Source organism: Miscanthus floridulus, chromosome 16 (assembly GCF_019320115.1).
Source record: "Miscanthus floridulus cultivar M001 chromosome 16, ASM1932011v1, whole genome shotgun sequence".
NCBI lineage: Eukaryota > Viridiplantae > Streptophyta > Magnoliopsida > Poales > Poaceae > Miscanthus > Miscanthus floridulus.
This window is the reverse complement of record NC_089595.1, coordinates 102,529,567-102,556,213: the sequence shown is the minus strand read 5'-3', so window position 1 is coordinate 102,556,213 and position 26,647 is coordinate 102,529,567. Positions and strand designations below refer to the sequence as shown.

At 43.9% G+C, this 26,647-nt stretch overlaps 1 protein-coding gene across 1 annotated transcript; it reads right to left on the bottom strand.

The window, feature by feature from the left end:
• Window positions 1-525: 525 nt before the first annotated feature.
• LOC136511869 (receptor-like serine/threonine-protein kinase SD1-8) lies at window positions 526-26,647 on the bottom strand. The gene is made up of 7 exons (XM_066505895.1): window positions 25,194-26,647; window positions 2,962-3,099; window positions 2,673-2,842; window positions 2,171-2,381; window positions 1,857-2,094; window positions 1,610-1,760; window positions 526-1,515 (listed from the first exon to the last, which is right to left on the bottom strand). The coding sequence occupies exons 1-7, from the start codon at window positions 26,539-26,541 to the stop codon at window positions 1,207-1,209; spliced, it is 2,565 nt and encodes an 854-aa protein (XP_066361992.1). The 5' UTR covers window positions 26,542-26,647; the 3' UTR covers window positions 526-1,206.

Sequence of the window (26,647 nt, the reverse complement as noted above, 5' to 3'; positions counted from 1 at the left end):
AAACTAATTGCATAAATGAACGCTATTTGTGAGACGAATCTATTAAACCTAATTAGTCTATGATTAACGAACATGGTGCTACAGTAAATATATGTTAGTCATGAATTAATTAGATTTAATAAATTTGTCTCACGGATCGGCTTATGTAATTTATTTTATAGGCTCCGTTCGCTTGTCTTAAAATGGCTTGTTCGGCTTCTTTTTTCAGCCGAAACAGTGTTTTTCTCTCACAACAATTCAGCCGGAACAGTATTTTTCAGCCAGTTTCTGCCAAATTTCAGATCAGCGAACGGGTTCATAATTAACTCGTGTTTAATACTCGCCTAAACCTTCAATGTGACCAGCCGCTATCAAACACACCCAACTCGGGCTTTCGTATGGCTGAGGAGGACATGACATTTTTGTGTGTGATGAATGCAGGTCTGTCTGCAGGCCGAGTTGTCGTGCCCATACGAAAGCAGAAATTATCATTAAAAAAAGGAAAGCAGAAACCAATCGTGGCGATTTGAACGGCCTCTTGGGGCCTGCCCTCCGCCGGCCTTGCTCAGCCTCACGCCGCCGGACTGCGGCAAGTAGTCCAGGGCGCGGAGAGCAACGCCCGTCGCTGGGCACCGCGGTCGCGCATTGGCGTGTCCACTGTCTAGTGGTTTGGGCGCGCGAGTTTGGGGGGATTGATGACTGGATGGATGATGTGGGCATGTGGCTGCGGAGCAGGGTGCGGAGGCGGAGGCGCGAGGCGAGGAGGTGAGCAGCGGAGGTGCGTGCATTCGACGACGTTCTGAGGATGCGCGGGTAGTATCCCGATTCGGTCGACTGTGTTGTTTTGCAATTTCGCCAGCCTCTCTCATGTAGTTCAGATGAGAGAGGGAGACTGAATCTAGGAGATAAGCGGATTGTTGGTCTCTGACTCTTGGCACCGCCCACAGTGCAATGTGAGTTGAGGTTTCACTCTGCCAACCCCTTCATTTTGCTCTACAATAATCTCTATATTCTTTTCAATATTAGGATGGATTGTACAATTTTGCACATAAATTACATTCGTTCTTAGAAGTAAACAATCACAACTCACAAAACTATACTTTCCCGGATTTCTACATCTTTTTTTGGAAACATTTCTACATTTGTCAAACAAGATAACAAAGCAGAGATGCCACTCTAGTACTCTACAGTATACGTCTTGTGCTCATATATATAGGACATTGCTTTCTACCGACCTTCAACCATTGTGATGGTCATGTTGTCCACGATGCTGCAGTCAGGCTTGCTCCACGATGTGTCTTCAGCCGCAGCTCTTCTTGCAGCGAAGCCTGGCTGCTTGGGAGTCGGCAACGAGGCAGTGTCAGTGCTGGCCAACATCATCAGCACCTGGGACATCAGGGGACGGTCGTCTGGGTTCTCTTGCACGCATAGAAGCCCCACTTTGAGGCATTTTAGCACTTCATCTGAGTTGAAGGAGCCATTCAGATTCTCGTCGACTAAATCTAAGCCATTCCCCTCGTTCAGTAAGCTCCAGGCCTGGTAAATATTCAGAAACAGTTACAAAATGGATGTCAATTTGAATTCAGTGGCCTTTACTTGTGAGCAATTGTTGAGTTGGATGGATGCTCACATGTGCTAGAAGGTTGAGGTGGCCGGAGTAGCTGTAGACACCTCGGTTCCTTTTACCAGCAATGATTTCCAGCACTATAACACCAAAGCTAAATACATCTGATTTCACCGAGAACACCCCATCCATTGCGTATTCGGGAGCCATATAACCACTGTAAACCATGTAAATGCCATTATTGTTAGGACATTCAATACAATTGCACAGACAATATTAGTTGATTGACATGTCTGATCAGGTGGTTACTTACTATGTGCCAACTACTCTGAGAGTATTGATCTCTGTATCATCACTGCCAAACATTCTAGCCATGCCGAAGTCTGAAATTTTAGGAGTCATATCCTTATCCAGAAGAATGTTGCTTGTCTTGAGATCTCTGTGGATGATTCTATATCTCGAGTCCTGGTGAAGATACAGTAAACCTCGGGCAATTCCCTCAATTATACGGTATCGTGTTTGCCAGTCAAGTAGCTTGCTCTTGGTTGTGTCTGGTAACAAAGATAGGTTGTTATTTATTTGTTGATAGTTTTTGAATTTTTTCGCTCAGAAAGGTTAAGGGCATACCAAACATAAAGAAGTCCAAGCTCTTGTTTTCCATGTATTCATATATAAGTATCTTGTCTGGTCCAGAAATGCTGCATCCAATTAGTCGAACAAGATTCCGATGCTGGAGCTTAGCTATCAACAAAACCTCATTCTTGAATTCCGCAAGACCCTGTGTCGATGTTCTTGAAAGTGTTTTAACAGCTATTTCTTGTCCATCCTCAAGCTTACCCTGTAGTTATGTGGTCATGCATTTCCAATTAGGCTTGTAGTGAGACTAAGTCCACAATTGTTTTTGGAAGGAATAAAACCACATTCTGTTTTATGGACTACCAGTGATGCCTTGTATACATCATTACACGAAAGAACAATATATTTGGAAATGCTTGAAAATGTTGTGCGTGCTGAAATGCCGGTGTTAAATTTAGTCAGCAGCTGAGCCATCATGGTGCCACTTCAAACTGTTTCTAATTGTTTAAGATGTAAGTACACTACACACTATCATTTAGGTTAAGATCTGTACCTTATATACAGGTCCAAAGCCACCTTCACCAAGCTTATTCTCAGTTAAGAAACCCTCCGTGGCTGCTGCTATTGTCTCGAAATCATATACTGGTATCTCCAGGTCATCCCCATGATCCTTACCTTCACTCCCATCCTTATTGCGTGAACCAGCTGTCCATATGGCTGATCCTATGAAAACACCAGAGTTAAAATTACATCAAGCAACAAGTTTACATTGATGTAGAATGCCCTGTTCGCTTGACAAGCCCTTTTGGGGACGTCAACAGTCTGTAGTGATAGTATGTCACCTGGTTTTCTTGCTTTTGTTTTCTTTGCTCTCCAAATGAAAAACCCTGTGATTGCTAGAAGAACTGCCAGGGCAGCAGTTATGCTCACAACAACTGCAACCACCATACTGACCTTTTTCTTTGACTTGCCTATTGAAGCTGCACAGAAAATCATAAATAATAAGTTTAATCATACGCTTATCGATACCTACAATTTTCTATCTGGCTTAGAAATTACGGTGAAGCTAATTATGGATTGTGACTATATTCTGATAAATATATAAACATTGATAGGGTTACTGAGTGGAAGAGTATTTAACAAGAGAGTAGAATTGCATATTGCTACCGCTAAGAATGAAAGCTTCATGATAAAATTTTCGGTTTAGAATATCTACATTGAAAGTGAGGCGAGTGAATCTAGAAATATTATTTCAGGTCCATGGCCAGTAGATCTTTTGTATTGCATGATACAGAATTTATGGAGCAGATCTAGTATATGGTGCATAATATTTGAAGTGCTCACTCCTTGCTGGTTGCTGCAGAGCATTCTTAACAATGGATGGAACACTTTGTTGCATCAAATAATTTATGCAACCTTTGCTTACCATGGGATCAACTACAGTTGGTGGTCATGTACTGCCCAATTATCAAAATCTTTAAATCTGTGGTCCAGGTATGTTGAACTGAACACAGCATGCTACACAGAGGGCACACCTACCCTGGACCGTGAACACTGGGATGCCTCGCATATGATTCACAATCTATGTTCATATGCAAAAAGGGTTCTTCATGATATTGCAGTGGAAAGAGAAGACGGGTGTTATCACTGTTGGCACACTTGGTCCAACTATGTGATTCTCATCCAAAGTATCTGCATGATGATGAGCTGGCCTTATGGGCCTTATGGAATGGGTCCAGATCCATGTGGTGCGCACCAGTGAATTTTAGCAATTGAGAGACGGACCCATCCACGAATATAATGGCACTAACAGTGCAGAAATTTGACATGGAAACAGATGCTGCAATGTTCATGCAACAAGGGGGGTGATCTGCAGTTTAAGAATAATGCTTGGGTTCCATACACAGTAGACAGTACCAACGATTCAGCTGGAAAGAGGCAGGGAAATACCTGTGCCTAGCCTTGAAGGCCTCGTTTAGTTCCTCGCCTAAAGTTTACTCCCTATCCCATCGAATATTTGACACATGTATGGAGTATTAAATATAGACTAAAAAATAATTAATTACATAGTTTACGACTAATTTACGAGACGAATCTTTTAAACTTAATTAGTCTATAATTTGACAATGTAGTGCTACGGTAACACATGTGCTAATGATGAATTAATTAGGCTTAATAAATTTGTCTCGCGGATTACTGACGAATTCTGTAATTTTATTTTTTATTAGTATCCGAACATCCAAAATTTTATGAATTTAAATAAGGCTTAAATCGTGTGATGGTGTTAAAAAAGCAAAGAGGACTGCAGTACCATCTTGACCCCAGAAAAAAAACACTACCCTGCCACACGACAGAACCTAGTGCTCACTTTGGATTTGAGTACTACTTTCGGCTACAGTTTGGATCTAACGTTCACATGGACCATTCTTAACCTGCTAGTTGTAAAGGAAACAACTAACACCCTTTGTGACAGTAACAAATCCCACTGACGTGCTCGTTGCCAACGAATTCAGAGGATTTCGGTGATCTCAAGAAGCACACGATCTTCAGATCTGGGTGTAGTTATATGTTTGTTTGTACGCAAGTCATGTGAGTTGTGTGCATGTGTTGTGTGGGCGTGCGTGTGTACGAACAGATGCTATAGATGTACCTAGATGAGAGGTACTAGTAGAGAAACGACCTTTGATCCCACCTCGAAATTTAGCTTTAGTCTCGGTATTTTTCGCGCCTGAGAGTAGACAGACCTTTAGTCCCGGTTTGTAGCTCCAACCAGGACTAAAGGTCCCTGCCCAACGGCTACTGCGGCAGGCTTTTACTGCAGGGGACCTTTAGTCCCGGTTGAAGCTACCAACTGGGACTAAAGGTTCACTTTTACTCCCGGTTTGTACCTCCAACCGAGAGTAAAAGTCTACTCCCGACTGGAGGCTCCGTCCGGGACTAGAAAGGGACATTTAGTCCCGGTTTCTGTATACAACCGGGACTATAGTTCCCCTCCTATATACCCCTTGTTCCTCTCCGAGCCCGAGCCACTTCAAGCTCAGTGTTCTTGCTTCATCGCCGGCCTCTCTTCTTCCTCATCACAAGATTTCTTCCATTCCTCCATTGATTCTTCGGTTCTAAAGGTTACCAACTTTATACTCTCATGTTTCATCAGTAGCTTATTTCATTTTGTGGACTAGATATATGTGGTTTTTTTTATGATAGATTTTTTTTATTTGTAAGCCATTTAAGCTCAAAATCACTTTAAAGTTTACATATTTGGATGAAGGAAGGTTAAAGTAGTTATTCAAAACTAATATTGAGCTTTCATTTCTAGCATACATAGCCCGCTTCATGCTTTAGAGATATAGAGAATTTTAGAGTTTTTTTTAATTTTATTTGTTTATAAAATGAAAAATTTATATTATATTAAAAATGAGTATAGAGAGTAGATGGCAACTGCTTTCGGGTCCTCGGCCTCTCATCGGGTTACAAAGCGACTGAGGCCGGATCTCCCTCTCATTGCATGCGATAAGTGTGAGGAGAAGATTGTGATGGAGTACCGGGTGAGGAAAGAGTGTCCCAACAAGGGCCGTATCTTCTACAAGTGTTCAGATCACAATGTGAGTTATTTTGTCGTATTTAATGATTATGGTTAATTTATACTTATTTTCATGATGATTGTGATTAAAGTTCTAATTTTTTGTTTTAATTTCAGTGGGATGGCACTGGATGTTCAGGCTGGTACTGGGAGGAAGAGTATGTTGAACACGTGCAAAACTCTCTTGCACAGGCGGTTACGGCGGCTGATGAGGCAGTGATCCTGCGGAAGAAGCCCATAGATGTTGAACAAACGTATGATATGTCTGTTTTAGTTGGGATTGGTCGCGAAATCCTTATGCTGCTGAAGTGCATTTTAGCTTTAGTTTTTTTAGTGATAGATGGGATTGTCTACATTGTAGCGAGACTTTCATAAATTAATACCTTGTGTGGTGGCATACATGTCGTATAATTAACTAATTATGTTCTAGGTTTTAATATGGTATGTATGTCATATAATGCAGATGAGACGATATTGGATGTACAATGCTGATCGCCGCTTCCAAGCAGATGAGACGATATTGGATGTACAATGCTGATCGCCGCTTCCAAGAGTTCATTGAGGACGTGCATTCTTTCTTACGTGTGGCCGAGGTAAACAAACGCGATGGTTTCATGTGCTGCCCATGTGTCATATGTAAGAATTTGAAGGAATATGCTAGCTTAAGGAGTCTTCATTCACACTTGTTGAAGTCGGGTTTCATGCCAAACTATATTTGTTGGACGAAGCACAGAGAAACCGGGGTTGTAATAAAAGAAGGTAAAGAAGAACAATGGGACGATAATGACATTATTACTGAATATGGGGCCTTCAATGATACTACAATGGGGAAAACTGAAGAAGAGGTAGGGGCAGAAGATGAGTCCGTTGATGATCTTGGTTAGGCCATTCGTGACGCACAAAGAGAATGCGAAAGTGAAAAGGAGAAGATCAAGTTCGAGCGCATGCTGGAGGATCATAAGAAATTGCTATACCCAACTTGTGATGCGGGGCAGAAAAAGTTGGGTACCACACTGGAATTGCTGCAATGGAAGGCAAAGAATAGTGTATCTGACAAGAGATTTGGGGAGTTACTGAAAATCTAAAAGAAGATGCTTCCGAAGGATAACGAATTATTCGTCACTACGTACGAAGCAAAACAGGTAGTCTGCCCTTTGGGATTAGAAATCCAGAAGATACATGCATGTTCTAATGACTGCATCCTCTACCATGGCGAGGAGTACGGGAAGTTAGATGCATGCCCGGTATGTCATGCATCGTGGTATAAGATCAGCCAAGATGACCCTGGTGATGTTGAGGGCGAACGTCCCACAAAGAAAATCCCTACCAAGATTATGTGATATGCTCCTATAATACCATGCTTGAAACGTCTGTTCAGAAACAAAGACCATGCAAAGTTATTGCGATGACACAAAGAAGACCGTAAGGTAGACAATATGTTGAGACACCCTGCTGATGGGTCCCAGTGGAGAGCAATCGATAGAGAATTCCTGGAGTTTGTAAATGACGCAAGAAACTTAAGGTTTACTTTAAGTACGGATGGTATGAATCCTTTCGGGGAGCAGAGCAGTAGTCATAGCACTTGACCTGTTACTCTATGTATCTACAACCTTCCTCCCTGGTTATGCATAAAGCGTAAGTTTATTATGATGCCAGTGCTCATCTAAGGCCCAAGGCAACATGGCAACGACATCGATGTGTACCTGAGGCCACTAGTTGAAGAACTTCTACTTTTATGGAACAAACCAGGTGTACGTGTGTGGGATAAGCACAAATAGGAGCACTTGGACCTGCGAGCATTGTTGTTTGTAACAATCAATGATTGGTCTGCTCTAAGTAATCTTTTAGGACAATCAAACAAGGGATATAATGCGTGCACGCACTGTTTCGATGACATTAAAGGTATATTCTTGAAAAAATATCGAAAGGTCGTGTACCTTGGCTATCGTCGATTTCTTCCTATGAATCACCCCCTAAGAAAGAAAGGAAAGCATTTTAAAGGTAAGGCAGACCACCAGACCAAGTTGGGCAACCGAACTGGTGAGGATGTACTCAATATGGTTAAGGATGTGAAAGTAGTATTTGGAAAGACACATGGCAGCGAACATATTCCGAACGACATCGACGGTCACTGCACCCATGTGGAAGAAGAAGTCCATATTTTGGGAGCTACCCTATTGGCAAGTCCTAGAGGTCCGTAGCGCGATCGACATGATGCACCTGATGAAGAATCTTTGTGTGAACTTGCTAGGCTTCATGGGTGTGTATGGGAAGCCTAAGGACACACTTGAAGCACTGACAGGACCTGCGGTGTTTGAAAGAACGAGACAACCTGCATCCAGAGAAGACAGATGATGGACGCCATTACTTAAGTCTTGCCAGCTACACTCTTAGCAAAGAAGAGAAGGAAAGCATGTTTGAATGCCTAGCAAGCATCAAGGTACCATCTGGATTCTCCTCGAATATAAAGGGTATAATAAATGTGTCAGAGAAGAAAGTTCTAAACTTAAAGTCCCATGACTGCCACGTGCTCATGACACAATTGCTTCCCATTGCATTAAGAGGAATTCTACCTCTAAATGTACGTCTAGCCACCATGAAGCTATGTGCATTCCTAAATGCAATTTCTCATAAGGTAATCGATCCAATGGATCTAGCTAAACTACAGAATGATGTGGTTCAATGTCTTGTCAGCTTTGAGTTGGTGTTCCCTCCTTCCTTCTTTAATATCATGACACACCTCCTAGTTCACCTGGTCAAGGAGATTAGCATTCTCGGTCCTATGTTCATGCACACCATGTTCCCCTTTAAGAGGTTCATGGGAGTCCTAAAGAAATATGTTCACAACCGTGCTTGACCAGAAGGAAGCATCGCCAAGGGCTATGGAACAGAGGTCATTGAGTTTTGTGTTGACTTTATTCTCGACCTTGACCCGATCGGTGTTCCTAAATCGCGACACGAGGGGAGACTAAGTGAAAAGGAGACACTAAGGAAGAAACCATATATTGGTATGCAGGACAATTATTTTAATAAAGCATACTACACAGTTCTGCAAAACTCCACTTTGGTGGATCCGTATATCGAGACACATAAAGAGTTGCTCCGATCCGAGTTTCAAGGAAAGTCTGAAGCTTGGATTACGTGTCAGCACATGGAAACTTTCAGTGACTGGTTGCGAAAAGAATGTCAGGGTGATGAGAGTATTGATGAGCAACTGTATTTGTTGGCTAGGCAGCCATCGTGGCATATCCTCATATACAAAGGGTACGAGATAAATGGGAATATATTTTACACAGTAGCCCAAGATAAAAGGAGCACCAACCAAAACAGTGATGTCCGCATAGATGCCACCGACCCTAATAAAAATAAGAAAATATATTATGGCCGCATAGAGGAGATATGGGAACTAAACTATGCATCTACTTTTAAGGTACCTTTGTTCAAGTGCCAATGGGTAAAGGCGACTGGAGGCGGGGTAGCAGTCGACAACCAGTATGGAATGACAACCGTGGACCTCAACAATATTGGGTACAAAGACGAACCGTTCGTCCTTGCCAATGATGTGAATCAGGTGTTCTATGTCAAGGACATGGCTACAAAACCGAAGAGAGGGAAAAAACAACAACGACCCAATCAATGAGCCAAAGCGCCACATAGTTCTTTCAGGGAGAAGAAACATCGTCGGAATTGAAGACAAGTCAGACATATCAGAAGATTATGAAAAGGATGACCGAATTCCACCCTTCACAGTGACTAAAGACCCAAGCATCCAACTAAATGATGAGGACACTCCATGGTTATGGCGATGATCATAATCAAGGGATATATGTTAAGAAAAAGTTCACTACTGTGCCCACTTAATATATATTGTGATGTATTAGACCTATTATATAATAATTGTGACTTCAGATTTTATTGTCATGTTTTCATATTTTCTACGGTTCAAATGAATTTTCTGCTAGACGGTGGATTTTCCGTGGAGAATGTGTGATGAAAAACCAAATGATGAACGTTAATAAGATGTGAAAACTAATTTCCTGTCGAAAAACAATAGTTTTAATGATTTTAATTAAGTAGTATATTTTTGCATGGTGTAAATTGTAATTATTATTTACACTATGTCAAATATTTATACAGTAAAACAAAAGAGTTTAGTTGACAAATTTTTGTTGCGTATAATAATGCAAAACCAAGTCAAAGAATTTTTTATAATTTTTTTGGATAATATTTTATTTATTAGGCAATTAATAACTCTCTGCATATTTATATAAAAGAAATATATAAAAAAGGAAAAAACTTACTTTACTCCCGGGTGGATCAACCACCCGGGACTAAAGGTGGTGCTTTAGTCCCGGGTGTATACACTAGCCGGGACAGATCCCCCTTTACTCCCGGGTGGATCAACCACCTGGGACTAAAGGTAGAGCTGTAGTTTTCGCAGCTCGTCGAAACGCCCTTTACTCCCGGGGCGTGGGTACATCCGGGACTAAAGCTCAGACCTTTAGTCCTGGTTGTAATAATAGCCCAGGACTAAAGATTCTTTAGTCCCGGTTGGTAGCTCCAACCAGGACTAAAGGTATCCCTTTATAACCCATGCCCTAGTTCTCTTACTCTCTGTCTTCGCCACGCCGTCGCCTCATCTTCTCCACCAGATCGATCCAGCAGTGCCACCGCTCCCAGGCGACCACCCTACCCTCGCCTTGTCAGCGTGCCTCTTCTCCGACCGGCCAGCGCGCTTCTTCTCGGCCAGCCAGCGCGCCTCGCTCGTCCTCGCTGGAGCGCGCGCCGTCCTCGTCCCTGGCCCCAACCTCGCTCGTGCTCACCGGATCGCGCCAAGCCTTCACCGCGCTACCTCACCGGAGCTCGCCCGAGCCTTCCCCGCGCGCGCTGCCTCACTGGAGGGCGGCCGAGTCTTCCCCGCGCTGCCACACCAGAGCTCGCCCGAGCCTTCTCCGAGCGCGCTGCCTCACCGGAGCGCGGCCGAGCCTTGTAATTAGTTTTGATCTCTTGTATGTGCCTATCTGTAGCATTGTATGTTTGAGCGTGTTTGAGTTTATGTAAAACGCGATGTGCGGGATGGCGGAGAACTCATGCTACTGATCGACTCCACGCGGCTGCAGTGCCCAGCGGTGCGGCTCGTTTCCATCGGTAGCGCCCACGCGGCTTGTTTCCATTGGGACGGCGGAGAACTCGCGCCGATCATGGTTTTGCGGTTGCGTTGCTAGTCTTGTGCACTTCGTTCGTAGAATTGGAGCCCGAACAGCCGGCCTAACAGTTTTCATTTCGTTGCTGCGGTCCAGGGTGCAATGCAACGCAATAACAATTGACAATGCATTGCTAGGTCAAAATATGGTCGTTTCTATGGACTCCGCGACTAAACATTTTATTTTAACTTTTTATGAAATGAAAAACTTAGAAAATAGTTAGAAAATTATAGAAAATCCGTATTAGTTGAACTTGCGGACCGTGATCAGCTCGGCGAGCATGTTCTCTGCCGAGCGATAACGGTTGTTAAGGAGGAGCTTTGATTCTACGAGGGAGAGCGGCAACGGTCGTGGAAGACCGTGTTCCCTTCCTCGTAGAATCGGAGCTCTTCCTTGGCCACGTACGGTGCCGTCCGGTGGAGAAATGCTCGCCGAGATGATCACGTAAGCAAGGTCAACTAGTACAGATGGTTATTTATTGAAACATGTTTTTGAGCTATAATTTAATGGATATTTGATAACTTTAGACCTACAAATGTCATAAATGTTACTATCCTCGGCAACCTAAACGCCCGCGAGCACGCCGATATCGAGCAGGTCACTTAGAATTATTTTTTTCTATGAAATGAAATACTTAGAAATCATGCCTTTTATTTTTAGAATTAATTTTTCTATGAAATGAAAAACTTAGAAAATTGTTAGAAAATTGTAGAAAATCCATATTAATTGAATTTGCGGACCGTGTTCATCTCGGCGAGCATGTTCTCTGTCGAGCGGTAACAGACGTCAAGGAGGAGCTTTGATTCTACGAGGGATAGCGGCAACGGTCGTGGAAGACCGTGTTTCCTTCCTCATAGAATCGGAGCTCTTCCTTGACCAAGTACGGTGCCGTCCGATGGAGAAATGCTTGCCAAGATGATCACGTCAGCAAGGTCAACTAGTACGGATGGTTATTTATTGAAACATGTTTTTAAGCTATAATTTGATGGATATTTGATAACTTTTGACCTACAAATGTCATCTGCAAATGTTACTATCCTCGGCAACCTAAACGCCCGCGAGCTCGCCGATATCGAGCAGGTCACTTAGAATTATTTTTTCATGAAATGAAATACTTAGAAATCATGCCTTTTATTTTTTAGAATTAATTTTTCCATGAAATAAAAAACTTAGAAAATAGTTAGAAAATTGTAGAAAATCCGTACTACTTGAATTTGTGGACCGTGTTCATCTCGGCAAGCATGTTCTCTGCCGAGCGGTAACGAACGTCAAGGAGGAGCTTTGATTCTACGAGGAAGAGCGGCAACGATCGTGGAAGACCATGTTCCCTTCCTCGCAGAATCGAAGCTCTTCCTTGGCTAAGTACGGTGCTGTCTAGTGGAGAAATGCTCGCCGAGATGATCACGTAAGCAAGATCAACTAGTACGGATGGTTATTTATTGAAACATGTTTTATTTTTTATAGATATATCTAGTGGAGTAAAAGCTAGATGGCTGCCCCGAGAGACAACATGGATGAAAAAATGATGAATATTATCAACACCGACACTCAATTTGTCGATGGTGACCAGCAGGATGTAGATGACGGGAGTCAATACCTGGCTCTTGAAGAAAACCAAGAAAATATTGTGCAAGAAAATACTAGCGAGGTATATATATATATTTATATATATATTTGAATATAGTATATATATATTTGAATATCTATCATCTATTATGTGTACACATGATATTTATTTATTTATTTTTATACGTAGCCCTCTGAATCGATGACCACAACGGGAAAAAGCAAAAATATTCGAGGCCTGAAAAAGCCATTGGAGGGGCGCTACATAATATCGGAATTCAATATCGAGACAGGCGAACCACTTGGTCCACATGCAAGGAAATTCGTGCAACACTGTAGGTACCTTGTAAGGGATAGAGTTCCGATCAGTGCTCATGAATGGAAGCAAAAGATCAACGAGCCTCATGTTAGTTTTGTCTCTGATCTTGATAAGAATTTAATTTGGGATGATATCCTTCAACATTTCACGTTGCAAGCGGATAATTATGATGATATCAACGATCGTGAATTGAAGGAGCTAGTTCGAAAGTGGGTTATGAAGAAGATGGCCACACAATTCCAGACTTGAAAGAAATCCCTATACACGAAATATGTCAAGAAGAACCTAACGCCTAATTTCAATACTAGTGGCCCGCTCGCGAAGTTGAGGCCCTACTGGAATGATTTTGTACAGTACAGACATCGAAAGAGGGTGAGGAACGGGTCAGAAGGAACCAAGAGAATGCCTGACAGAAGATATACCACCATGGCATGGGATCTGGTGGCTACGCGACTGCCATTCCCAAGTGGGAAAAATGGAAGCGGACATTCTTGCTAAGGGTATCACACCAGAATCACTCAATTGGCCCAAACACGTGAAGAATTAGTTTTTCGCTCATGGGGAAAGACTGGACCTAGAGACCGGGAAGCTGGTTCATGGCCCAAAACTCGAAAGAGCAACACAAAGATTATCTTATGCTCTTCAAGCTAAAGTTATTGGTGCGTTCAGGCCCAATAGAGAGAAGGAAGAACTGACGTATGCTATCGGGACTGCTGAACACAGTGGCCAAACAAGAGGTTTAGGACGGAACATTTCTTGGGAGCATGGTTTCCCTAACGACAGAGATACCTACAGAAGCCGACAGAGAAGGAAGGATGAGGAAGCAGCGCGGATCAGCAGGTTGAAGGAATATGTTCGTGAGTCATGGGAGGCGTTGCTTCAAGCACAAGAGCGTAAAAAAAACATGCAAGCTAGAATGCAAGACGAAATCATAAAGCAAGTGCAAATAGCAATGAGTGTCCAAAGGCAGGCATCAGATGCAGGAATCAACATTAATATTAGCCCTCCTGATCAGTTGAAAAGCAGCTGCGCTTCCACGGAGTTGCCAAATCAAGATGACGCAATGCTATGTTTCCCTGTGGATGACATCACTGCACCGTTTACATCATGTGAGCTACATATTCCAAAAGAGAATGCCATAATCATGGGGGCTTGTAACACCCTAGGTGTTTGTCACCAGTTAAGCAATGGGTTTAAGCTTAACCATGACATGTTAAGTGGTGTTGGAGATGTTAGGTCAAACATATGAAAATGAGCCACCACTTAAACTTGGACCATGCACCATTGCTTACATGTTACCCTTTCTAAAAAGTATGCTTGAGTAATGCTGGATGTACTTGTTTCATGTGTCTCGCATCAATATCCATCTATATTGATCCATGGAAAAGTTTCATGAAGTTTGGAATCAAAAAGTCACATAAAATGATAAGTCATATCTTTGCATGAATTGCTTTATCAAGTGGATGGAAACCTATGAAGTCAACCAAACCTTGCTACGTTGCCCAAATGACTCTAATTGAACTCTACAACAAAAGTCATGAAGGGTTCGTGTTGAGCAGAGATCAAGAAAATGCCTCAATCGGTCTAAAACTCTAATTTAAGCTTTATCGTGATGCTACTTTGACTTGGTTTGAACTATGGTTTAGAGGGTTTGCATGGCAGTGGAACCTAAACAAAAGTTGAAGTTTGAGTGGAGTAGAACAAACTTTGTTTTTGTACCAAGAGCTAGATCAGCTTGTAAGAAAGTCAAACTGAGCCATCAATTTAGAATCCATGTCTGTTTTGGGAGCTCGAAATTTTGCCTAAGTCTGTAAAACTGAAGATCAGTTTTCCAGTTTTTTTGTGACCATATTTGATGCCTTGTAGTTTGCTAACCATCTCGAATCGGACCATGGTACTTTAATAAAAGTTTGAGAGGGTATGTAGATCTACAACTTTTATTAATAGAGTTTTTGCTAAATCCTCGTGGTTTAGGAGTTACGGAGGTACGAAGTTTGAGTTTCAGTGGTATGTTTGAGGTAGTATTAGATTTTTCCTTGAGTTAGCAGAAGCAGCTGCATGGCCGACCGGTCACAGACTGCTCGCGCCGCGTGGCTTCTCTCTGCTGCGCCCGTTCGCCACCTCGCCTCCATATGCTTGAAAGCCGAGCGCCCGAGCTCTCCACTCCCTCTCGCCTTCCCTTGCGCCCTCCCTCTCGTTTTGTCTCTCTGTCTCTCGCTCGCCATGTCCGCCGCGGCTGAGCCGCTTCCATCGAATGCATCGTCGCTACTCCCTACTCTAAGCCTTCTTCGCTCCTATGGAACGCGTCGCCGCTTTCCTCCGTTCGCGCCGCGCCACCTTAGCCTTTGCCCGACTGCCTCCACTGCCATGGCTGTTGCCACCGGCAAGGCGGCCGCGACCACCGCTGGCACGCATGGGCAGGAAGGCTGCAGGTTGCCGCTGCCTAGGTGGAGCCAGGCGCAGGTGCGTCTGCCGTCGCCACCGCGCGCCTCTCCGGTCATCGAGTCGCCGCTGGCAGGCCTCTGGCCGGCCGGTCCCGACATCCTCCCTGCCTGTTCTGTTTTTGGAAGGAGACAAAGGACTTCGCGCAACAATTAGGAGAAAGGGAGGGTCCTATCTACAATGTCATAGACTCATGTGAATAGTGCCGTAAGGACTGGTTTGTAATTATTTTACAGGAACTTTGGAAATTCATAGTAAATCATAGAAAATTCATAAAATAGTAAATGAGGACTTTTTGGAATCCTTGTGAAATTATCTATGTAGTGGATCTATAATATGGCATGTTTTAGTTTAAATATTTTGCGGTAAAAATAGATTTGTGCAGTAAGGTTGTAATGCTAGTTGAATTTGTTATTTTTCATAACTGTAGATCTAGGGCTCCAAATGAAGTGAAATTTTTGTGGCATGCTACTCATGTGATGTTTGATGTGTGGTAAAAATTTCATGGTCATTGGTTGCTACATGAGTGAGTTATTGGTTTATCTTGCTCTCACATGATTTCTTGCTTTAGCGACTTGTCTTTTTCATAGAGGTTGCTATACATATTCAAATGGGGTGAAAATTGTACAGTAGACTATTGAGAGGATAGGTGAGCTACTGTAATTTTTGTAAAGTTTATTGTATAGTTTTGGTATATGTTCATTAAGTCACCTTGTTATCTAAAATAAATTAAGAAATGCATTAAAAGAATTTATTTGGTCATGGACACTAGGTTTTATGGTGTTCTTTAGTCATGTGTGAAATGTTGGTAAAGTTGGTTTTGCCCAATTATGTGTTTGCAACATGAGTTAATAATTATTTTCTTGCCGATGTGGTTTATGGACAGATCTGGGAACTTAGCAAAGTTCTTCATGATAATGTGCTTTGTTGTGAAACTTATTTATACAAAAGTTATAGATAATTCATGTATCTAGCTTCTATTAAAATTTGGTGTCATTTGGCCAAGTAGTTTAAGAGTTACAGCTGTTTAAAGTTGGGTTTCAGAAATGGCTGCTTTCTGTCAATTGTGGACCAGTTTCTGTAAATGGATATATTTGACTTAGTTAACTTGAGAATCATGCTAATATGATTAAAGATGAATTGTAGAAAATTCTATAAGCTTTCCAGATTGTCTTGTTGCATGTCTTTTGGATTAGTACAACTCCTGTTATGAGTAAAATTAGTTGCTGCTGTTGCAGCCTTGACTCTGTGATTTCTGTGAATAATTTGTTTGCTTGATATGAGTTGATGTGAGTAGCTTGCTCTCTATAGTTAGTGGTGTGAGGTTAGTTAAATAGCTATTGGTGTCTATGTCTTGCATAATCTTGTGTTTGTCTTGAATGTTTATGTGATGCATCTTGTGTTACAATTCATCACATTCATACACACGCATCTTGCATCTCATCTAGGTGCGCTAGATGAACCACGTGAAGAACATGATGTTGGAGCCGAACCCGAAGACGATGTATGGAGGATCTATCCCGAAGATGGAAGGACTAAGCAAGTGCTAGGACCGGAGATGTCACCAGGATGGTGCAAGCTAACTGAACTGACTTGTGTCGGATCCCAGGCAAGCCCCGGAGCATTCTAAGTCTCCTACTTTATAAAAACAATTCTTTCTATATATATGAGTTTATATATTGTTGCATTAAGTTGTAGGAGTTGATTGAAACCGTTGATGCATTTATTACTATCCTTGCCTACCTTACTATCTTGTTACCCTATTAGGTCAGGATCGAATAACTGCTTAGCCTTGCTTAGACCGGTAGCGATCGGTGATATCCGGTCACCTACATTATAGGTGGTTACTGGAAGAGTTTAGCTATGGAAAGAATGATATCCTGGAATTAACCATGTGTGATGGATAATTGGAGACCGGACGGAAAAAGTTGGAGGCAACCAGACAGGGTTCTGGGGTGCTGTTAGTTTCCGTCTGTGTCGATTAAGGACCGACCGTTGTTGGCCCTCGAGTCATGTTGAACGCATGCCTTACATTTAGCTGGCCGGATAAAGTACCTTCCGACCGCGAAGCTGGGAGATTATTCGGGCCGAGTAGATTGCCCGCAGCGCACTGTGCCGGAGCAGGTGTGGTAGGACACGGGGGTGAGATGATAAGACCAAAGTGCAGTCGGTCGGCCCCCGGGTACATGTGGTTCCTAGCAAACTCGAGATTCCTGGATAGTTGACTCGGTGATCAATATCTCACTTTAGCGGGTGAGTGAGGTTTGTGTAAGGAATAAATCACCAGCTGGTTAGGAATCGATTCGAATCGCCATCGCTCCTGGATAGTGAGCACTTGACTCGAGTTACTGCATCGTAGTAATTATTATGGAACAAGGATGGTTATCTGGATGATATGGGATATGCTAAATCTAAATTGGTAACTGGATGTTATTGGTTAATCAAGTGATTGCTATAGTACAGGTGCTTACCTAGATGGATAGGTCATAATAAAGATGATGCAAAGTATTTAAAAATAGTTTCTTCATGATAGCTTATGCTTTTCGCAAACAAGTCAGCTAGCCCACTAAAGAAAGCCATGCATAATCCTTGGTGTCGCTTTATTTTGGTTTAAGACGGGTAAGTCTGGCTGAGTACATTCGAGTACTCAGGGTTTATCCCACCTTGTTGCAGGTGATGTTCTCGACCTGTTGATGATGGTGGCTAACCGCCGGTGGGCTCGGTGATTCTATACTTACTTCTCATCTATATGCTTTTGTCGGATGATGTCACTATGTTAGCAATATATTTGGAACTTATATTAATGTAATCATTTGAAAGCTATGTTGTTTTCACTAAGCGGTTTTGAAACCCAAACTTGTACTATTATTTGTTAACCCCTTTGTAATATTATTTCCGCTGCAACCCAATGTATGTGATGTGTATTTGCTTAATCACGCAATCTTGGTTGTGATGTTGATTTACCGAGGTCTTTCGGGACACTCGGCGGACTATCGGGTTTATATGAGTGAAAGTATGGGTGTGTCAACGTGTTAGCGGGGACAACCGTACTTGATCTTGTATAAATTGGGCGGTTCTGTCACAGGACTCTCGGTGTTTTTTCTCCTCCAGATCCTACCAAGACACCAAGAATTCATGGGGCAATAATACTACCTGGATATGTTAACGTCTCAGTGGATAGAGTTAACAAAGGTTTTAGTGATCTGGCTCTTGATATTCTAGGAGGTGATAGGGAGAAGACTCTAGGAGAAGCAGAGAAGACATTCATACTATGGCGCAAGCGCTACATCATTATTCTCAGGGTCTCTAGTCCACCGCCGCTTCCTCAATTGCCAGACAATAGGTGCGGACATAAGTGAATAAAAAAAATTTCACTAATTTTCTATTGACATGCATGATTAAAAATAATAATTTCTTATACCTAATTATTCTTTTTTGTACTCACACAGCAGGGTCTTCGCCAACCTAAGTCCAATTATCCAATCTCCAGATCATCATAGTGCTCCGGGAAATCAGGTGGCAACACCGCCACCGCCGCCACCTCTAAGGAGGTCTCCAACGCCTCCAAGGAGGTCTCCAACGGCTTCCCCGTCTCCCTTGATGACTAAGAAGAAGCCAGCTCCTAAGAGGTCCGCCCCGCAAACGAAACCGTTGGCCCACTAGCCGGCAAAGAAGAAAGCCACATCTAATCCAATTATTCCCTAAAAACTGTCTTACGAGAAAAGTGAAAAGGAATTAAATGCTGCAGTACAAAAAGATATGGACAGTTTCTTCGAAAAAGTGAAAAAGCAACGAGAAACGAGGGAGAATCCGAAGAAACCGTACTTCTACCTACCTCTAGATCTTCTAAGAAAGAAGGTGGACAAAAAAAAACGGGAATCTCAAAAGACCCTGCCAAAATCGGACTACGACCGCTCTCTCACCAAGTCATTTGAGGCGGCGCAGAAAAAGACTAGACCAGGGAAAGGTGTTGCACAACTTGGACAACAATCGCAACAATCAGTCCCCCCTCTTGTCGTTCGTAATGAATATGGTTCGAACTTAGACTTAGACGTCGATTTTGAGGAGCTGGCTCGGTTTTATGAGGAAACTGGTTTGGACCTTGCCCAAGTGCTCGCTGAAGGACCATCTGCTCCGAAAGTGGATCCTTGGAAGAAATTTGAACTTGGAAAGAGTATATGCAACCCTGAGGCCTTAGGTGATCTGGGTACGCAAATGTACCTGCTAAACAAGTGGTACATGGCGGCGTGTGAACGGGGAGAGGCCTTTGTTCCTGTCAGAGTTAGAAACCAACATTACTTCCGTGGCGATGACGTTATATATGTCGAGTTTGTAGAATTACACCAACTATGCCACCTGGACTCTCTCGACAAAAGTCTCATTAGCTGCTATTGTCTGTAAGTGTGATTATTTTCTACTATTAAAGTGTATATATATAAAGCTACATGTATATATATAAATTATATATCCTCGCACTACATTTTTATATATACAGATATGAGATGACAGAACTCAGAAAGAGAAAGGATAATGATGTTGGTTTCATTGATCCAAATGTCGTATTCAAACACTCTAACCCCCTGCCTCAATGGAAAGCTGAACTCGAGAAAAATCTCATGAGGTTCTTAGTGAACCAACAAAACAATAACATACTCTTCCCCTACAACTTCAAGTGAGTGTTAAATAATTAATATCGATCATATGGATATTTGTTCAATTATTTTCTTACTAGCTAAGCTATCTCCCATATATATATATATATATATATATATATATATATATATATATATATATATATATATATATATATATGTTGACTCTAGTTAATGTCGATCATATTTGTGTATAAAAATATATACAGCAATCACTGGATATTGATGGTCATCGATATGGCCAATAGTCGCTTGAGCATATTAGACTCGTTAAGAAAAGAGTAAACAGAGTACCAAGACATGATAGATATTATCCAAAGGTAATTTGATCTCTCTAGCAAATATATATACCCCGATCTCTTAACTGCAACAATTATTAAAGGCCAAATTAAAATTTTATTTTATTGGGCGTAGTGTTTGGAAAAGTTTCATTGAGGAACACCACATGAAACATTACAAAGCGCCACTAGATGTAATCGCACACAAAGTAAGTACTAGCTACATTTATATATATATATATATATATATATATATATATATATATATATATATATATATATATATATATATAATTCAATTAACACCATGCATGCTTTCAATTCACCGGATCTTTTTTCTCGTAAAAGTGGGTTCTGAGGCAAGAACAGGGGAACAACTATTGCGGATACTATGTTTGCGAGTTCATCATGGCGTACGCAAAAAAAACTCCTGAAGAGATCCTCAAAGTACGTTATATAAATATATTCATATATTCACAATTTCTTTTGTTGCTCATATATATAAGTAATCACGTGACCAACACACACACACATATATATATATATATATATATATATATTAATACTTTTTCTTTAACTTTTATTGAAGACTCTATGGTTGAAGGAAAAAGTCATATGACGTGACCAACTGAAAGCAATTCAAGAGACCATAGCAGGATTTCTTAATGACTAGGTCCTCAACCCTGCCGGCAAGTTCTACAATGACATCAACGAAACATGAAAGCCAAACCAGATGGAGTGAATTTGTTATCCCAAGGATATGATAGAATATACAATACAAGCTTTATTTGTAATATATATATATATATATATATATATATATATATATATATATATATATATATATATATATATATATATATATTATGTACATAAAATAACGTACAATATATGTATATGCATGTAATATATACGTTAGTTTCGTACTTTAGTTTGTACAAAATGTTCGAACATTATAAACATGTAGAATACGTATATTACTAGCAGCGTAGAATGCATATTCGAAAACCTATTCGAAAACCAAAACGAATCATCAATTGAAAATAGAAACAAAAAGAAAAAAATAAAAACCTTTAGTCCCGGTTGGTAATACCAACCGGGACTAAAGGACCGCCCCATGTGGCCAGGCCGGGAGGCCTCTTTAGTCCCGGTTGGTCTTACCAACCGGGACTAAAGGTTCATCTTTAGTCCCGGGCGAGAAGCCGGGACTAAAGGATGGACCCTTTAGTCCCGGATTCGTGCTCCCGGTTGGGAAACCAGGACTGAAGGGGTTTTCCAACCGGGAGTAAAGTCCATTTCTGTACTAGTGAGGCAATCGAAAAAAAAAGTAACAAATCCCATCCAGGTATGTAGTATGTTGATTAGATATTCTTGCTTGGTGTTCTTTCATTTGGAGCATATGGTGCTAATCCTAAGTAACTTTGATATTTTTTTGTGTTGTTGCAGCCTTCCAGGCGATCCGTTTCCTACTCTTGAGTTCCATTGAATAAATTTAATTGCTGTGTATTCTTATTAAAAATGATTACATTACAACATTTTCCCCAATCTAATGCACATGTGTTAAACAAGAAACACACAGAATCAGTACAATTTTTTAGTGGATGTAATGCGTGTTCTATCATAAAAGAAAATTCCAGAAAGATTTGTTCATGCACATAGCAGGACTTGTTCTATGAACGGGTCCTGGAGTCCCCATATATAGTTAAGATGAGCTCAAGTACCAAACAAAAAGTCTCCCTTTTCATTCTGGCAATACATTTGCAGGAAAAGACTATGATATTTTGTTTTCTTTATTATATATAGCCCTTAGGCTTGTGATATAATGATATTGCTGGAAAGCATGTGCAGTTAAGTGCTATGATTTTTTTTTCCATTTTCTATATAAAAAAAGTGAAGTACTATGTTTCAGAGTCAGCATCAGCATGTGACATTTCCTGGACTTTGGACCACTTATTGCTTGATATTTGCCATGTTTGCTTGGCTGATAAGTCATGGCTGAAAGTACTATTGGCTGATTTATTGTGAAAGAAAAATAATATTCGTTGGCTGAAAAAGTACGGCTTATAAACCAAACGAACAGGGCGATTGAAAAAGGTCTTTCACTTGAGATGGTTTCATACCTCATACTTGTGTTGTGTGAGAGCTTCCAGGGCAATTATTGGCCTGTGAATACGACATCTATTCCAGGTATGTCCATGCATGCTCAACTAAGTTCTTTGATGATTTAAATTTCTGTTTAAAATGGGGCATACATGATGTTAACGGTACTTAGTTGCAACAACTTTCATGTTTATTGCAGGAAGCATAACGTCTTCAGTAGGATCTTCCTTAGCTTGTTCACTAGCAATGATGCAATTTCTCAAGTTTTTTTTATAGCTGCAGGCTTGCAGCAAACAGAGAAGTAAAGATTTCAGGTTTATCCTTTATAAATCCAATGTATTTTTCTTTCAGGCACGCAACACGCATTGCAAAATTTGGCTAGTTTTTTATTATTATTATTTTTAGCTTCTCTTCTAGTTGAATTTGAATATCATTCACAATATATAGCTTAAAAAAACGTTAGTCGCTATCCCCATGGCAGGAAGGGTGTTTTGGGGTGTTTCCTTGTTTGACTGACTCGTAATGAGAAGAAACAAGAAAGAGACCCAAAACATTTCTGTCATTCCTCATGTTTGGAGGTTAACACAACAACCTCATGCGAAAACCACGATTACAAGTCTAGATTTGAGGACCACACAAGCGCTGATTTAGACATTGTTGACTCATTGGTCTAATACTCCTACGTTGGTATTAATCCGTTGCTCTCAACGTTTCGTTATTCTTCGTCATCATGGTCCCTAAGAAACCTTACCAGCAAGTGGTCACCATCGTTCGCCCTTGCCAGCTTTGTACTCGTGCACCACGCGAGGTTTCACGCGGGTTCGATGGTAGGCATGCCTGCTGGTGGCTTGCGCTGCTGCAACACGGAAATATCATGCTGATGCCTTACGGGCAGAAAGAAAGTGCCGTCTCCAGGGCCGAGGGAGGTGCTGGAATAGTCATGGGCACTAGCAGCAGCAACACTACTGTGTTGGCACGTTCAGCAGTGTGGATTATGAACTGTGTGTGTGTCTGCGTGATTACGACAGGCACTCGTTTGGTTCCCAGCCGGTGCATGTTTTGGCAGCAACTTGCGGCGCCAATTTCGTTCGCCGCACTAGCGGCATGTTTTGGCAGAAAAATGCAGTGGCACGTGATGGCGAGGCCGCGGAATACGGCAACTGCCGTAGCAAACCAAATGCACGCCAAACTTGCGGCGCGGTGCGGCAAAGTTTAGGTGCGAACCAAACGGACCCGAAGTCTTCTCAGACTGTCTCCAGCTGGAGACGCATCACGCGACCTATACCCAAAATGCCTCTTCCGCGTGAAAGAAACGGCCTCCAACAGAATACCAAAACACCCCACCCATTTTGCATACGACGCTCGCCGAAACACAAAACTGCGTCGTCGAGAGAGACCCGGCGCGCGGAGACGCAAAACTGTGGCGAACGAGCAGCCGGCCGGGGAGGGGATGGAGGAGCCGCCGCCGCTGGGAAGAAGCGCCACCAGGCAGCCAGGAATAGCGCCGCTGCTGCTGGGAAGATGCGGCGGAGGAGAATCCGCCCGCGCTGGGAGACGCGCCTGACTCCGGTCGAGGCGTCGAGATCCGCCCGCGCTAGGAGCCATGGGGGAGGAGCCCGCGCTGGGAATCGCGGCGGCGAGATCCACCGCGTCCTCGCCGGAGAAGGCTGTTGTGTCCTCGCCGGAGAAGGCCGCCGCGTCGTCACGGGAGCCGGCTTCAGGGATGGCGCCGCCGCGGAGATCTAGGGCTTCGGGGATGGCGCCGCCGCAGAGGCCCGTGCTTGCTGGAGAGGCCCGCCACGCTGGGGATCTCTGCCAGCGTCGGGGAGCCGCGACGGAGGGGGGCCGGAGGCGACGAAGACCGGCGGAGAGGCAGCGCCTAGGACCGCGCGGGGGAGAGAGTGAGGAGAGAGGGACAGGTTTTGGGTAGGCTGTTGGAGGATGGGAGTTTTAGGTCCGGGATCCTTCTACTGTGCGTGACCCATAGTATAGAATGGGTCTCTTATTTGGGTCTGCGTTGTTGGAGATAGCCTCAAGAGGGCCAGAATTGATTGGAACGGAATCTATTTCGTCACGGTAAAGCCACAAGCCATCTGTCTATCTATCTTAACCTTCGGGTCTATTCGACTGCTATTAAAACCAACTGATAAGCCGGCTAAATCTATTTTAGTGTAAGAGAAAAATACTGTCGGCGTAGTACTGTTTGATTTGAGGGGGACGAACTACAGATACCGATGAAATTATTCAAGGAACTAAGGCCTGATTTAGTTCCCAAAAATTTTCACCCCAAACTATCACATCGAATCTTGCGGCACATACATGGAGTATTAAATATAGACGAAAAAAAACTAATTGCACAGTTTGGTTGAAAATCGCGAGACGAATGTTTTAAGACTAATTAGTCCATGATTAGCCATAAGTGCTACTGTTACTAACATGCGCTAATGACGGATTAATTAGGCTTAATAAATTCGTCTCAGTTTTCAGACGAGCTATGTAATTAGTTTTTTTTATTTATATCCAAAAATCTCTTCCGATATTCCCCGAAGCATTCGATGTGACATCAAAACTTTCCATTTCGTGCTAAAAGATGCTCTAGTCTTTTCTCATGTGCTACTTGGCATAACCCTAGTGCGTGCTTTTCTGCACATCTACTGTACTGTAAAAAGGGTAAAACGTGGTAAACTCAAGGAAAGGAAGGCTGGTGCCACGTTTTCCACTCATCACCAACCAAAATGCGTGCATCATTGTACTTGTACGACAGAACGGAAGAAGGTCGTGTACAAGTTCTCACCAACCAGCATGCATCTTTGTACGGAACAACGGCAGGACCGCATAAATAATAATTTGTTTTCCTTTTTTTTCGAAAGAAAATAGATATACTAAGACTGTGCATGCGTACGTGCGTAGACGACAAGTGAGGTGCGACGTACCTAGGTCAGCGGCGGCGAGCCGGAGGTAGAGTTCCTGGCCGAAAGAAGGGTACACGCGGAGGTCCTCGAGGCCGCCGGTCCACAACATGCAGCCGCGGTGGCCCGGCGCGCTGGCGTACGCCGTGCAGGAGCAGTTCCTGAGGCACCGCTGCCGGCACTGGTCCAGGCTGGAGCCGAAGTCCACCACCGCCCGCGTCGTGTCGGGCACCTTGGCGTGCGGCAGCGGCGCGAACCAGTCGGTGCTGCTGGTGCGGTTGGAGCCGCAGTCGAGCGGCGTGGCGCGGACGCAGCCGTCCCGGCCGTCCCGCATCGCCCACGACGCGGGTGACCGCGGCGTGAACCCGGGGAGGCAGGAGCAGGCGGGCACCTTGTTGGTGTCGCACACCCCGTTGGGGCCACACGGGGACACGGCGTCGCACTGGTCCTTGGGCGCGTACCAGTAGAGTCCCCACGCGCCGGCGGCCTCCAGCCACGTCCACCGCTGCATCAGCCCACCACCGCCGACGACGCCGCCCGTGCTGTTGAGCGCCAGCCGGGAGACGATGCCGGCGTCCCGGACCTGGAAGCTGTAGGTAGCCTCGCGCCCGTCGTTGACGAAGCGGAAGCTGAACCCCATGCCCTTGTTGGTGACGGTGTCCGGGACGCCCGTGAACTGCACGCCGTCCCAGGGCCCCGACCGCCACACCTTGGTGGGCCCGTTCCAGATGAACACCTCCGGGTCGCCCGACGTGTCCATCGCCGCCACCACGGCGCTCGGCGATGGGTCGGAGGGGCTCGCCCACGCCGTCAGTGTCATGTTCGTCCCGGCCGCGAAGTCCACCCCGAGCCGCATCCCCGGGAGCAGCGTGTCGGTGGGGTGGTCGAACCCCTGCCACACCACGCGCCCGCGCTGGTCCGACACCGCCAGGTTGCCGTCGTCGCGGATCCGCGCCGTGCATGGCCCGCCGCCGCCGCCGCCCGACGCCGCGGATCCGGGCCGCGGGGACGCCGACGACCACACCACCGTGGCGTTGGCGTCCGCGACGGCGAGCGCGCATTCTTCGCTGGACACGGAGAGCGTGGCGCCGGCGTTGTCCCCCGCGGGGCCACGGACGGGGGCGGCGCGGTTGGCCACCCAGACGACGGTGCGGATGGGCACCTTGGCGTACCAGATCCCGACGTAGGTATTGTTGGAGCCCGGCGGGGAGAAGAAGCCCAGCACGAAGCTGCCGGCGCCCGACGAGACGAGCGTGTCGTTTCCCCGGAGCGGCTGGCCCGGCGCGATGGTGTCCCTGGCGGTGGAAGCCGCGGGGAGAAGCAGCAGCAGAGGAAGAGCCGCGGCGAGGCGGAGCTGGTGGCTGGGCGACATCGCGGCGAGTGAACTAGGCAACTAGCGTCTAGCGGAGCAACAAGCTCGCAGGCGGTGGACAAGACGATAGCATCCGTATGACTGTTGGTCAGGTCAGTCCGTCGTT

What these genes read in the sequence shown, in the direction of transcription:
- LOC136511869 (XM_066505895.1), bottom strand. Translation starts at nt 26,541, where the DNA reads ATGTCGCCCAGCCACCAGCTCCGCCTCGCCGCGGCTCTTCCTCTGCTG. An exon ending in CTCAGAGTAGTTGGCACATA is followed by an intron (nt 1,761 to 1,856) that starts GTAAGTAACCAC and finishes CATGGTTTACAG; the next exon opens with TGGTTATATGGCTCCCGAAT. An exon ending in ACCTCAACCTTCTAGCACAT is followed by an intron (nt 1,516 to 1,609) that starts GTGAGCATCCAT and finishes AATATTTACCAG; the next exon opens with GCCTGGAGCTTACTGAACGA.